Source organism: Anarrhichthys ocellatus, unplaced genomic scaffold (genome assembly GCF_004355925.1).
Source record: "Anarrhichthys ocellatus isolate YVR2014 unplaced genomic scaffold, GSC_Weel_1.0 scaffold16, whole genome shotgun sequence".
NCBI classification, from domain to species: Eukaryota; Metazoa; Chordata; class Actinopteri; order Perciformes; family Anarhichadidae; genus Anarrhichthys; species Anarrhichthys ocellatus.
In genome coordinates this window covers 3,017,454-3,032,594 of record NW_022280046.1, presented here as the reverse complement: position 1 = coordinate 3,032,594, position 15,141 = coordinate 3,017,454, and the positions used below count along the sequence as shown (strand labels likewise).

General features: G+C 39.1%; 1 protein-coding gene across 4 annotated transcripts in view; it reads left to right on the top strand.

Moving 5' to 3' along the window:
• The window catches only part of LOC116387994 (matrix metalloproteinase-17-like), a 57,578-nt gene that overhangs the window by 13,141 nt on the left and 29,296 nt on the right, over window positions 1–15,141 (top strand). For 2 of the 4 annotated variants that reach the window (XM_031855527.1, XM_031855528.1), the window contains exons 2-3: window positions 9,038–9,170; window positions 9,274–9,409. In XM_031855527.1, coding sequence (XP_031711387.1) covers window positions 9,038–9,170; window positions 9,274–9,409 — 269 coding nt within the window. Of the gene's footprint in view, window positions 1–7,397; window positions 7,418–7,444; window positions 7,494–9,037; window positions 9,171–9,273; window positions 9,410–15,141 lie in introns of those variants that run through there. The other 2 variants (XM_031855531.1, XM_031855530.1) reach the window with 2 other exon arrangements.

The window sequence follows — 15,141 nt, the reverse complement described above, 5'->3', positions numbered from 1 at the left end:
TGTCCGTGGCAATTTCCGCCTGGAAATTTGTTGTCATTGTTGCATGAGTTGTCATTAAAAACATACATTGCTCTGAACCACAAAGTGTCAGTCTCAGCCTAAACATTTGTAGTATGATGGTGAAAATTACAATTGTTAAGCTTACTACCTGTAGCTGCAAGTATGTATTTAGAAATAGGTGCATTGTGCGTATTTGATGCTCTGAATGCTTCCCCACTCCCTCTACAAACTTTTACTTCTACTCTAGTGCAGCTTCATAACCGGGATGTCGGCCGCAGGTCTGACCTCATCTTTTAGGTAGGGAGGAAAAATATCAACAATATAATTGTCTGTGCTACTTCACGACCTTTTGGGAGTCAGTGAGGTCGCAAGGTTGAATGTCTCACAGTGACTCATTTCCTGTCACTGAGGCTGAAGATGAAGGGACTCAGCAGCTGTTAATCAGGGCTAAACAGGGAGGTATTGTGGGAAGCCATGTCCACGGTGGAAGAACAGATTCTGCTTTTGAGAGATGTTTCCGTGGTGATACTATCGTCACAGAACTCATTGTGCGTTTGTGTGTGTGTGTGTGTGTGTGTGTGTGTGTGTGTGTGTTTTGTACCATCTGACAGAATTGCATTAAAGGACCAGAAAAAGGATGTAAAGTCACAGATCTGACAGAGCTGATCATGGAATAATGTGAGACTGATGCTACAGTTTGTAGTGTGATATTGTGCAAACTGGGTGATGGTACAGTACTCTGTTCGAATAATGACTCCTCCATTTTCATACACAAGATGCAGTTGTTTCTATCTGTAGGTCAAAGTTAAACAACAGTGACTTTTGACCTGCGGGTCTGCCAGAGCCGCACACAGAAACAGGAAACTCGTTCTTCGACTCAACAGCTGAGAGATGAGTGAATATTTGCAGAGGCTGGTGCAAGTGTGAAAATGTCTTAAGAGGAGTTACAATAAAGTTGCTGAGCAAATTCTTCAAAGTGACTTGCGTTCACATGTTCCCTGGTACTTTTCTTTCAGATCTCTGTGCACACTAAATGCTAGAACAATAGAAAAACGGCTACCTTTTTTTCTTCAGCATCTTCTGTTCGGTTGGTAAACAAGAAACAATGTGCCTCACAACCATCTGGTAAGAAGTGGGACAGAGGGTTTACTCTCAGTCTCAGCTTGTTTTAAATAGCATCTTTCTTCTTTTTGTTCTTTCTTCGTAGATAGCTAATTAGCTGCTCAACTACATTAAAGGGATGCAAACCTATCTGAAATGGTCGCCCTATCGCTCCATAGTCTTCCATAACACTGCTCACAACATGCTGTCCAGCTATTGCTTGTAAGTAAGCAGTGCAAGTCTTCTCTTGTTCCCTTTGCCAGTGTTCTGCAGCAGAGCTAATCAATCAAACACAGACACGCTTGCTCCCGTTGGAAAGGAACATTTCCCCCAAAGACCTTTTATTCTTCCCTTCCAATTACAAAAACTATCAACAATATATAAAAAAAACACGTTGACATTTAAAATATCTTTCTATTAACAAAGCACCTAGAACATTTTATTAAATATATCGCCAAACACTCTTGTCCTTCCTTAAGCCTACACAGCCACACGCTGCCTCACCGTCTCATCCGTCCCATTTTAAACACTACACCGATGTATCTGCACTTCAGCAACGCTTCAAATCTGCGCCCACATTAATCAATGTCTCACACAAATGAAACTTGGCTTTCTACCTCAAATCTATTTTATCCATGGGCTTGTTGCAGAAAGGCGGTGAACAGTTAACTCACTTAGTTTGCTGTGCCCACAGACACAAATTTGTATTGAGAAACGAGTCATTTAAAATATCATTTAATTAAAAAAAGTCTGGGTAATTGTCTTTGTCGAACAGGGCTTCCTCCCATCGCTAACCAGCCTTATGCATGAATATAAGTACACCATACCATACCATACTATAAATACCATAGACTCCAAATGCACTGACTATTTGCAGGCCCTGCTATTCTTTATAGCTTTCTTCTGTTTTTTTTATGAATGTTGTACTCCAGACCTTACTGTATTAAAGGATTACGGGGAGCAGGGCTCCGGATTACAGAGATAAATTATCCTTCACATCCAGATACTGCAGCACAGGCTGGGAGTATGTCAAACCCCATAATACCAACTCAACGCCTCAATTATGTGTGTATTTGTGAGAAAGTGAAAAGCAGAATGTGTGTGTTAATGTGCAAATTATTGTTTAAGTCTGGATACAAGTAAAAGATTTGAGTATGTGTTTGTGTAATGTGTACGCATGAGCTCTTGGGTGAGTACACAAGTGTGTATGTTTTTCTTACTTGTGTTAATGAGTTGCATCTTGTAGATGTAGATACTGTATTCTAGGGAAGTCAACTATCTTCATGCTTTTCACACACATTTGCAAAATTGATTGTTTGCAAACGAGTTTGTAAAGTTGTGTCCTGAAGGACCATATGGTGCAGGATTTCTCTCCGTATATTATTTCAAGGTAATTTATTGTCACAAATCCTTTGAAGAGAGTTGGTGTGTCACATGAACATAATTTAATATCAAAGTATATGCAATATATATTTTTTGTATTATCCAAAAGGTTTTACATCCAGTCCCAGAACAACACATGTTCTTCACATTGATGTTGTCCTCAGTTTTCATTTTGGAGAAATAAAACACAGAAAATTGTCTCCGGGAACATCATTTGAGGATCGTGGTTTTGTTTTTACATAACACTTTACATTACCAATTCGTTCAATGCGATTAACAAACTGGAGTCCCAACTGGCAACCTTCCAGTCACAAGCTTCTCTAACCTTTAAGTTCCAATTGTCCCAGAATACAATAGTGCATACAGCTCAGGACGGGGTTCTTTCTGCTCAATAATGGTGGCAGAGAATGTTTAAATGTCTTCTTGGAGCCCAAATGTGAGTTAAAAGAAATTGTGTTTTCCAACAGCAGTGTGCAAAATTGTATTGATCCATTCATTCAGTTTTATGGTTTAACTCCTGCAGGTCCTATGATTCAGGAATTCTGCTTATGGGATTACCCCAGTGTAATTAAGTCACACTATTGTCTTAAACTGATTAGTCTGTAATTGTGTGCATGCTTGCAAACAGTTTATAGCTGGAAATATTTATTTATTTTTTCTATAAAATTATTATCACCTCCGCCAATTGACTCCTCACTCTTTACTCTTAACAGTCCCCACGGCTGGTAAATATGAATAGTATGTAATAAAAGGACATGGTAGAAAAATTCGAAAATAGTCAAACAAGGAGTTTACAAAAAAAGGCTTTACCATGTGATTATTTCACATGGACTGTTTATTAAATGAATTACCAGAAAGCATGCTCTATTGTTCTATATATTGTTATTGAGATAAGAAATTATTTATATCTGGATAGAAGATTAGGCTGTATTATCCGTCTGTAGTGGCAGTTTTTTTAAGATTCCCTGGTGTTTAGTGGCATCCGGGTAATTTGAGTTAAAAACTGTATATTTCCTCAAAATTCAATATACTGTCCTGGCTAATCCAGTAAGTAGTAAGTAGCTGAGATCAAAGTACTTTATCACATTAATTCAAAAATTCTGGATATCCAAAATCCAATGCAAACTTGGTGAAATGGGCCTCTGCTTGCTGATTTCCAACATTGCTGAACCAGTTATCAAAGAAGATATAGCTACCTCAATACAAACAGTAAAACCTCTGCCATCTGACAGATATCTTTTGTCTCATGGTATACATCATCATATCAGCCAACCAAGGGACTTGAGGTGTGCAGAACATGGGGAAAGTAGGAACACACATTGATCAACAGATTTGATAGAAAGGATGACCAAGAGCTTAATCTGCCGGAGTTACACACTGAGGAAAATGGACTGCTGTTGCAGTTGGTGGTACATCAACAGACGAGTTTGATGTAGGAGGCTGTCTTATTGTACCACAGTGAAGTGCATCAGCGCAGCCCCGTCCCCCACGAACTATACAGCCAATGATAAATGTCAGCTGTTTGACATTGATGAAAAGTGCTGCTCAGATTGATGAAATGCAGCACAGCTGCCAGTATTCAAATGAAAAGAGGAAAGAAAACAAGGGTATGTCGTTTTGCAGAGCACTGGAGGGCCTCTGCCGCGCTAATGACATTTTTCTCAAGCATGACTGTAAAAGAGTTGCTGAAAGAATAATCTCGAAAAAAAAATGAAGGGGCTTTTTTTTTTGTAGCATGAAATATTAATGACTGAGCATTACTTATTAACACTCAGCTGATGTCCTCATTGGTTTGATCAGATTGGTTTGACAGGAAGTAATCAAAATTGTTCCAACATAAGCATACAATTGGATGTTTCTCGTAGTTGCTGATAGCAAGAAGGTGATTAAAGAAATGTTTTCAGGGTCTTATCATGAGAAATCAGTGGACGTTCCCTGTATTTGTGCTATATATGCTAAGCTATCCGGCTGCTGGAGGCACCTTCATATTTACAGAGAGTGGCATTGATCTTCTCCTCTTTCTCTTGGCAAGAAAACAAATAACCATATTTCCCAAAATGTCAAAATTCTCCTTTCACACCAAACTTTTGTCGTTGAGTTAGAGCAGGCAGCACTTTAATTTCACACAGAGGATTCGTGGCTTTCACCCAGGAAACATCCTGTTTTTTGTGTTTTTGATGTAGAATCACAAATAAACTGGAACAGTAGGCTACTTATGTTTTGGGTTCAATGTTCATTGAATTTTAGTCAGCTTGCAAATGAGAGTTGCTTCAACATAAAAAAACCTTTTAAAAATGTATTTACATTCGTGAGTCAACCCACCTTTAAACTTGATATAACTCAGTATTTTATAACACTGGCACATATATCACATTAGTTAGTCTTCAGAAAAAACAGCATGTGACTTCACATGAACATATTTCCTTTGGTATTGCTTCACCACACCAATCAAAACTGAATGTTAATTTACCAGGACTGTGTAGGTCATTTTTATCAGCAAGAAGGCTAAGTGGTGAGGACCCCCTGGGCCTGAGTTGGGACATGAGGTCAAGCCCCGCACGTCAGCAATAATTTGCCCTGCTGAAGTCATTGAATACCAGCTTCTGGGTTGTTGGACTGCAGCTCTTCAACGGAGAGAGAAAGAGGAGAAAATGTAGCCTGTTTATGGTCTTAAGGACAGGTTTCACAAATGATGGGTGGTGATTTGATAATATGTTAACACTTTATCTGACTATTTGGTAAGCAGAGAGAGGATGTAATGTTGGGATTATGTGCTCATTAAACCCACACTTTATTGTGGCATTCATTGATTTAGAATACAATCCATCTCTTTTAAATTTTACATTTTTTCTTTTAAAATGAATGCCTTTCTCTATATATTGTTCTTTAGAAATGGATGCCCAATAACCTTTTAATGTGCAGCCACAGTGTTTTTAATGTATCTCATTGAAGATCACTGCATTTGATCTCTTTGAGCTTGCTGAATATACACAAATTCCAGAACTGAACTGAGCTCAGAGCGAGGTTAATCACGTCATACGTTGTTCCATCATTGAATCAGTTGATTAGACACAGATTTGAAGTGCAAAATGAAAGAAACGGTTCAAATTTGCTCTGGACTTTAATGTGCATTAAGCTTTGTCAACAGATCACTTTGGAATTGTGTCGCATTTCTCCAGAGCCAGTGAAACAGCAACCATCCGAGAAGCTAATATAATGTAATATAAGTGTGACTGAAGAAAAAGAAGACATCAAACTTAAAGAGAATGCTTTCTCTCCGGTTGTTTTCTTGAGATGACCTTAAAGTCTTGATCATTTTTTGACAGGAAACTTTTATTTGTCTGCTCTCCTCTATCTTTCCTTCACACACTCAGCCTCCTGAATTAATTATCATAAAGAGAGAAACGCATACATTTTTTTATGTTGCTTGAAGCAGTGGTTGCACTTTACACTGTGCCAATCAAAATGTTCTTTTAGTTCTGCTTTACAACTCTGGCACAAGAAAGTAAGAGTCTACACTCTTATTTTATGCAGACCACAACACAGCAATCAAAACATTGCCGCAATGGTTGAGTCAAACAAGTTGCCACTGCAGCATCAAAGGCTTGAAAAAAAGCTCATTTGGGATGCGGTACAGTGATACACATCATTTTTTTGTGCATTCAGAGTGTGTATGTATATATGTATGTGTTTGTACTTCGTGTATCTTAATGAGTGATAAAAGAAGTGCAGCCGTCTGAGCTCTTATTGCCAGACAGAGACTTGCAGAGGATTCATTTGTTGTACAGACCAGTTTCTGTTTTTCTCCCAACTGCATCATTTTTTTTCCTCGGGTGAACACCCTAAATTTGAAATGCTTGTAAATCATTTGCCTTCTTACAATCATAATTGTATCTTTGAGCTGTCACTGCCTGTCTTCTCTGTGAGAGGGAATTATTACTATTTTACTGTAAGTGTGCTTAAGTTTGTTGTTCTCCTTATCCAGGAATCTTTTTTTCTTTCACGGTTAGAACTCCGATGACTTGTGTGCAGTCTTTTGAAAGTACCCACAGTCTCACCTAAACACAGTGACATATATAATTTAGAAGTGTTCAGCATGTTACTGAACTCGTTGGCAGCATTTACTGCTGCCTCCCTATGAGCTACGATGTCAGGCTTTAAATTAGTTGCTGGCTCCACAAAAAAGTTTGATGTGGTAAGTTTATGGGTGTGAAAACAGGGCATTGCGGTTGTGTAGACGGGGCAGATGTAATCCATCACTAGCACACCTTGCTTACAGAGAAGAAGAACATAAACGTCTTGTTGTCTGTATGGACGAGTGCACATTCACACAGTGCCCACAGGCGTACGTATAGGCTTGTTACATTTGTTTTGATTTAAAGAAAATTTCTGGTTTATTAATATTATTACAACTTGGGTCTCATTTTTTAAGGTTCTTGCCATATTTTTTATCTGTCACAATATCGTCAAACTCACAAGGAAATCGCTGGGACACAGCTTCAACAAAGTCTGATTGGGCAAAAACCTTGAACTGTCAAAACAACCAAAATAGATAGAAACAAAAATAAATGTATTTCCAAAAAGGAAAAGTTAGGATAGGCCCATGGCTATTGGACCGCTAGCAGCTAGCAGCAAGCTTCCAGCAGCTCTGAACCTGAACTGAACCAACTTCAACGCCAACAATGAACTACTCTCGACTGAATTCTATCCCTCGCTTTTAAACAGACAAACCTGAGTTGGTGCTTAATCAAGGAACCTATGTAAAAACAGCATAATTTCAAAGCATTACTCTAACATATAAATACTAACAATATAAGTTGTTTGGTGTACTTTTTGTATCCCCCCACACATGGTACAGTCTGAGTTCCCTCTACTACAAAGCCCATTGGAAGCTCTCACTTCCTGTTTGGCAGGTTAAACCCATGACTAGCAGGTAGGATGGATGAGAGCTCATGCAACAAACATTTTCTCAATTGACGTTGCATATAGCCAATGAATGAATTTCAATGGTATGTTTTTATAAATGTATTGAGTCATTATTTAATTAACAATGTGAATGTCCACATTATGCATATTAAAATAACCAAAAATGACTAAAGAACAACTTTGTAAAATGAGACGTCAAAATGTTTTCTTAAGATTGAATCCTATTTTGTTGTTTATTTTACAGTATTTTTCTCGAGCTCTTTTTGTATTGCATGGTGGCGGAATAGTGTCCAACAGCACACTCAAAAATCAACCATATTTTGTAAACATACTGTCTGGAGTATACTTAATTTGAATACTTTGACAGGAATTTCAGTCAGGCTTTAGAACGTACCACAGCACTGAAACAGCTCTTACTAAAATAATCAGCAACCTCGCACTAAATTCAAATGAAAATAAGGTCTCAATCCTTGTCCTCTCCGACGTACCTACGTCATTTGATACAATTGACGATGATATCTAAATGAATTGTCTTCAAAAGTTGGTTGGTCTTTCAGACTGTGTGTTAAACTGTTTCAAAACATACAATACAGAAAGAAAGTTTTACATTACATTTTGTTTTGGGGTTTCAAAAGGGAGCTATGGTCCAATATTATTCTCAGTATATATACAACCACTTGGTGACATCATTAGAGAACCCGACTATGTTTCCATAGTTATGCAGATGACACGCAACTGTACATCTTTGCTGAACGACGTTATGCTGTAGCTATTAACTCCATAACTAGGTTTGTAAATAAATAAATGGATGAGGAATCATTTCTTAAAGTTAAACGTTGCTGAAAACTGAAATCCTACTCATCCAAATGCTGTTTAATAATCTGGGTAAATTAATTTCCTGTATTAAATCTGATCATACATTGATTGGTGTTTTCCTAGATCAGGTTATAAACTTCAAGCCCGATTGAATTTAGAAACACAGTTAAAGTGCAACAATTTATAAATCAAATATATGCTGAAAAACTTGATTCATGCCTTTATTTCAAGCCTACTTGATTACTGTGATGTACATTTTAATGGCCTCCCCCCCAAAAAACAGAGAAACTTCAGTTCATTCAAAGCTCTGCAGCTTGCCTATTAACCAGAACCAAGAGGAGAGAGCACATTAAACCAGCCAAGGATAAAGAGGCAAATACCAGCCAACAGAGAGCTATGCTGGAGCTAAATCATTCAGTTAATGGCATTTCACCGGCATTGTCAATACAGAAAGGATGCCTTGCTATTGCTCTGTGTCACCACCTTATTGGCTCCCAGATCATGAAGGGGCTTTTAGTTGCGTGGAGACAGATGAAGGGAAGAGAAAAACAAGACAAAGTAAGATCTTAGGAGAGAAAAGGCAAGAGAGAGAAGAGCAATGTTCAAGTTGCAGCTCAGTTGGGCAACTCACAATTGCTTCTTTGCTAAAGCTCAACATGCAAGCACACAACATGTATGTGCATACACACACGGTATTCACAAACAGTAAACATGAACAGGTGTCAGACCCTCTCAGCAGCTTTGGGATACTCGGAGTCCTTGAAATGCCTGTGATGACTCTTGAACTCTGTGTCTACGGTTTCCCTTCCAGGACTGGCTGAGCAAGTTTGGCTACCTCCCGCCCCCTGACCCAGTGACTGGTCAGCTTCAGACCAAGGAGGCCCTGACCAATGCCATCAAAGCCATGCAGAAGTACGGAGGGCTGAAGGAGACCGGAGTCTTAGGTATGTGGCTGTGTTTGTTTAGGCGAATCATGTGGGTAATAATGATAATTATTATTCAATCCAATCAAGAACACCACCAACTATAGTCTTCCCTCCTCTTTAGACCAAGCCACGCTGGGCCTAATGACAACGCCCAGATGTTCTTTACCAGATGTCTCTGGGGCCGAGGTGACAGTGGGCCGCAGGAAACGAAGCCCGACTCCCCAGAACAAATGGAACAAGAGACATCTGTCCTGGAGGTAGGAACAATGACGTATAAAGTCTGATAGACGCCATGTTGATACCGCTATAATACGGTAAGCAACGGGTGGGAAAATGAGCTGATTATAAGTGCAGGACCTACACTATTTACCCCTTATGGTGAAAATACACATGTTCATTAAAAACCGATCATGGTCATATTATTTGGGTACTCCAGAGCTGATGTTGTGATTTTCAGCATCATTTGTTTATTGCATATCAGATCCGTTTATCTGAGCCCCATGCAGTTCTGTAGATTAGAGGACTCTTCCTCAAGCCGGAAATATTTTGCTCTCTGGATCAATTGTGTCTCAAAGGAAAGACATTTTGTAAACTAACTGATTAGAGAGACCTTTAACTGACAACAAACGCGTCTGTCTTCTCAGTAAAAGACTGCGATACCATTAAACTTATGATAAAATGTTGTTTTAAGCAATTCTAGTACAGAAAATCCAAGTACAGAAAATCCATGATTGATTTTTACATTAATTGGATCCATTCTAAATTCATGCAGTTCTACTGCAATTATATTCCACTGGAAATATAACTCAACTCTATCTTAATTATAATGAATTCCTAAGGTTACCCAGAGTCACTCCGAAAACGTATCAAAACAGTAAAAACCATAGAAACTTCCCGAAGCACTCCTGCAACATAATCCATCTCTCTGGTGTTTATCCCATGTTCAGAACCTGCAGAGCCGGGCCTCTGCATACTACAGCTGAATGCATTACTACCTTCTCACGCCATCGCCTGCATATATATCTCAAAAGCTCCGACAGAAGCAGTGCATTTAGTTAATCTATTGGAAAAAAAGAGGATTATTTAAAATATACTAAACATGACGATCAACAGAAGAAAAGTAGGTAATGCTGCAGAAGGGCTTCCTGTGGATTGGATCATGTGACTATGTTTCACTGTTGGATTCATTTTCAACTGCCGTGAATCCAAGCTGCGAACAGCTTCCGTCTTCCACAAGAAACAGCACACAAACTTTTTAGAGCCACCTTTTGTGCCTACAGGTGGTGAAAGAAGAAAGTCAAGTGTATGATTCCCAAAGAGCAGAGGCTCTGTTACAGAGAGAAGGATTTTTTTGTAGGTGTCCCACGATAGGATAATATGGATTCATGACCACCTGAGAAAGCATAGCCTATAGTGTTAGACAGCAGAGGGGGAGGCAGTGAAACATTGTCTGTCTGTGGGGATTCACACAAGCTATCAGGGCTGATTCAACAATAATCTGCTATAAGCTGGTTTGTGTGTGCAGAATATGAATATGCACATCATTTCAGACATCAGGAGAGCCAACATACATGCATACGGTTTACATGCACATGCACACAAGCGTGTATGCATTTGCCTCCCTCCTGGTTGGGTTCAACTTTCTTTCTCTTCTTTGTACTGCTACCAATCATAAACCGTGCTCCCGTCAGCTAACTCCCCCTTGAAATAAAACAGGTTTGTCTATAGTCCAGTGAGGCACCTTTGTATTCACAGCACTCAAATTTGTGCAGGAACAGTTGTGGACGATATGCTGCAGCTTCAGAGCCAGAGCCAAAAACAAAGCATTGATATTCTGCATAGATTGGCCGTGTCTGTAATTCTCTGCTCGTGCTTTCGGTTTCTGTCATTGTCAGCTGACATTGTAGCACTCGCATAGTGATTTCCTTTCGGCTCGGTTTGGAAAATTATTTTTATCATCCAATATTTCATGGTATCTTTGCTTTATTAGATTATATGGCTGAACAGGGCTGACAGAATTGAGATAATGCTCAAAACATCTAATGAGTCAGTTGCAATCTGACAGCCATATTAAATATTAGTATTTTGATCCACCACATCAGTCAGATTAACCATTTATATTGCTGCCACATAAATATTGCATCAACATATTTTTAATCATTTCATTGTACAGCCGTGAAGGCAAGGTATATGAATAAAATTGGAGGGTAACATGATATTAGGACAAAGTTCAAAACACAGTTGACCCTTCCCTAAGTCCCTCCTCTTGAACACAGTCTTTGCAATTATAGAATAAAAGTGGCCTGCTCCGACCACGGCTGGTTTTGTGCATTTTCGAGCTAGTCATTAAATGTTGTGCCTGGGCCACGAGTAATATTGAGACTCGTTACCCGGAGAGGTTGGGAGGAAATATACGTTTCTAAAACGTTACGTTTCTACGTAAAAAAAAAACTGTGGAGCTAACATTAGCAGAGAATCATTAACTACCGTAGCTGTCTCGATCGGCAGGTGATGTTGTGGTTCTCTTTTACACTGTGATCTGGAGGCTTTAGCTTCTATCTTTATCTTTTCAACCTGTTTTTTGCTGCTGAATCCTGGATATATTCTTCAAATGCATATTACAGACTCGTCCGTCTTCTTTTCTCTGAAGTTGAATTGCCATCTTTACTAAAATTAAACGATATGTATTCAGGGAGTGCAGTTAGTGACAGTGTGGGCTCCGTGCTAGCTCTGACAGCTTGACGGAATAGCAGCAGGGGGAAACAGCATAGAGAAGGATCACTTGCTGTAGTTCCCAATGACTGAGAAGCTGACACAAAATACAATAGGTTTTTCATTATCTGATATAATTGGTTTCAACAGTACTTTTTATGCAAGACTGCACATCCAAGATCCCAAATTATTCTATTAGGATTTATGTTATAGGAGTTTTATAACAGTGTATTCACAAGTGAGTGTATGATCAATTAATTGTATACAAAGTCAACATTAATTAGAGTCATCATCTGGCAACTGTCATGTTTACAACATAATCAATTAGTTATGTTATTTACATTAAGATTGCAATCACTGAAGGAGTCACTTAGTTGAGTTACTCATCAGTCCTTCTGCCATCGCTCAGCACTGAATGGTTCTTTTGAGTCTGTGCTCATGCCACGTCGATCTGGATGAAATGTGGTTTCTTTCACACAAGAAAGAGTGGTGGCTAGCAGTGGGCAACAGGAAAGTAATTATGCTTGCGTCCCCATGCTCTAATTAAAAAAATAAATATATAGCTCTGCAAGAAGGAGCAAAGTGCAATTATGTGCAGGTGTTGGCATGCAAGGTCTGTTACTGCTCCATAGTTATATTCAGGCATTCAAATACTTTGAATAGAACTATGGCTTTCATTTGGGTATTCACAGAAACCAAGACTTTCAGGTCCTTCAACATTTAAAATGTGACACGTTATTGAGTCCCGGATCTCACAAAGGTCTGCACTGTTATGTTTAATTAGATTATTATATTAAATAACATTTAGAAGCAAAGACTTGCCCAATTTGCTGATTTAGTTCACCTTGGCACAATTGACGATGTCTGTCTGTCTGGCTGGCACTTCACACTCCTGTGCTTGTTCACACACTTCATTCACATCATTGTGTTTTGAAAATGTGCAGAGTAGGTGGTGAGTGTCAGGAGGAAAAAAAAAAGGTAAAGAGTTAGGCTAAGTAACCATTGATTTTAAGGACTGGGATTCAAGTAATGTGTTTTTTCCGCAATAGAAATATAAGTAAATTATTTTTGTGATGATGTCTGCAAGTCTTTGTGCCAGGGCTGAGCCCTTAATCCCCAATTTAACCACATACATCTTTTTCTCTTCCTCTTACACACACGTCCATACAGCACACTGCACTCAGCCCAGTTGTGTAGGAGTCCACTGTTAGCTCATTATCTCATATGTTTAGCCCATTATCACAGCAGACAGCCTGGCAGTCATTAGCAGCCCAACTGATAACTCAAACAGATAGGTGTGTAGCAAGCTGAGAAAAAAGATTGGGACGAGGATAGCGAAGAGGAAAGAAGGGAAACAAGCAGCAAACATGGAGAGTAAGATTGCATCTTTTCTTTCTGCATCTGTTTGGTCCGATACAGTGGGTGGGTTTTACTGACTAAATGCTGGATTGAAAAATCACCAACTCTCATCCGTCTCTTTCGACTTGTCATCTTTTTATTGAAGCCATTGAAGTGAGCACAGGAATGAGTGATGTAGGAACATGAACACACACTTAATTACAATGAAAATCCATCATAGATGTAAATCAGCAGTGGCATCGTGCTCTTAACATTTTGTGGCATTTATATTATTATTGTTTTAGCGTGCCCTGAAGCTCAAAGCCATTGTCTTGTGAAGCCTGCATGGTGTAGCATAGCGCTCTGAAGCCAGTGAGAATTATTTAAAAACGGTAAAGACACATTCAAAGTCCAAGGCAGGTAATGAGAATATTAAGTATAGCCATGGTCATAACTCAGCAGCAGGGGTCCATCAATGTACTAATTATAGCCATAGCTCACAGTTGTTAGTGAGTGTTAAGAAATGCAACAGCTGTATCCAATGGCACCGGTATGTTATAGTCCTAGAAGTAGCTCTGGGACTATAATAATATAAAGCTGCTAGCAGTAATGGCCACACGCTTTTTTCTCATTCTCTTGTTCCTTTGGCACCTATGAAATACTTTGAATATGTCTTCTTAATTATGCACCATGTAATACACGGGCGTATACATTTTCAGTGGAGTATTCACCAAGATCAGCAACTTGAATTAGTTAGAATTCCACATAATTTGGCATTCTGGCCTGCATTGGGAGATTTTATACAATAGCACGCCCTAAGGGCTAATCTATGACATCTATCATTCCACACTGGGGCTATGTGGCTAATAAAGAGTAAGATAAGAAACTATGCCTGAGTTACTGGTCTGATTTACTCTAAAGCCATGCTAGCAGCTCTATGAGGCTGTACTGTGCTAAACGCTAACATCAGCATGCTAACATGCTCACGATTACAATGACAACATGCTAACTTTTAGTATAATCAGCATTTTAGTTTATAGCATGCTAACATTTGCGAATTGGGGCTAAACACAAAGTACAGTTGAGGCTGATGGGAAAGGTATTTGGTCATAAAATAAAGAATTGCACAAACTCAAATTTTGACTTTGAAAACGAAAAGTAATAATAAATCTTCAGTGATCATTTTGAAATCGTCTTAGTCGGGGAAGCTTGTACCTTGAGTTTCCTTCATATATGTGAGAGTTGCCTCTATTATTGGCCAATCACAAAATCCATCATTGTGTCTGTATCACAAAGCAGTTCTGCTACCCAGAAGAGTTTATTGACTTGGCACATATTTCTAGGGTATTGGAGTCCTAAACATTAATCTCCCTGCTGTCATTTGAGGCCACCAACCTGTGAAATTGCTTAGTGGAACCTTAAGAATAACTATAACTATTGTTGAGTGCTATCTTATTAGGAGACCATTATATATTTCTCCACAATTCGCATCGCCATCTCTGAGTTGGAGACTGTGATAGTCAGGCTAGACAGAGAAAGGGGGAAAGAAAGATGTGAGGAGAGATGGAAGACTCATGCAGAGCCTTTTAATTTAATGTCTTTCATCTTCAGCCTGAATGACATAACGTGTGTGTCTGTGTGTAAGAGAAGTATGAGGAGTTTTGCAAATACACATTACGTATGAGTCCGTGTCTCTGTCAGCAAAACATATTCCTGTTTGTGAGTGTGTTTGTGTCGCTACATGTGTGCATCTACAACAGTATATCAGCATATGAATCACCGTCTGCATATGAGCTTTCAATTTTCAGAGTAATCAGCTTATGTCTACGGAGGGTAGCGGAGCACAGGAGGTGACTATTACCGTGTGTGTGTGTGTGTGTGTGTGTGTGTGCGTGTGTGTGTGTGTGTGTGTGTGTGTGTGTGTGTGTGTGTGTGTGTG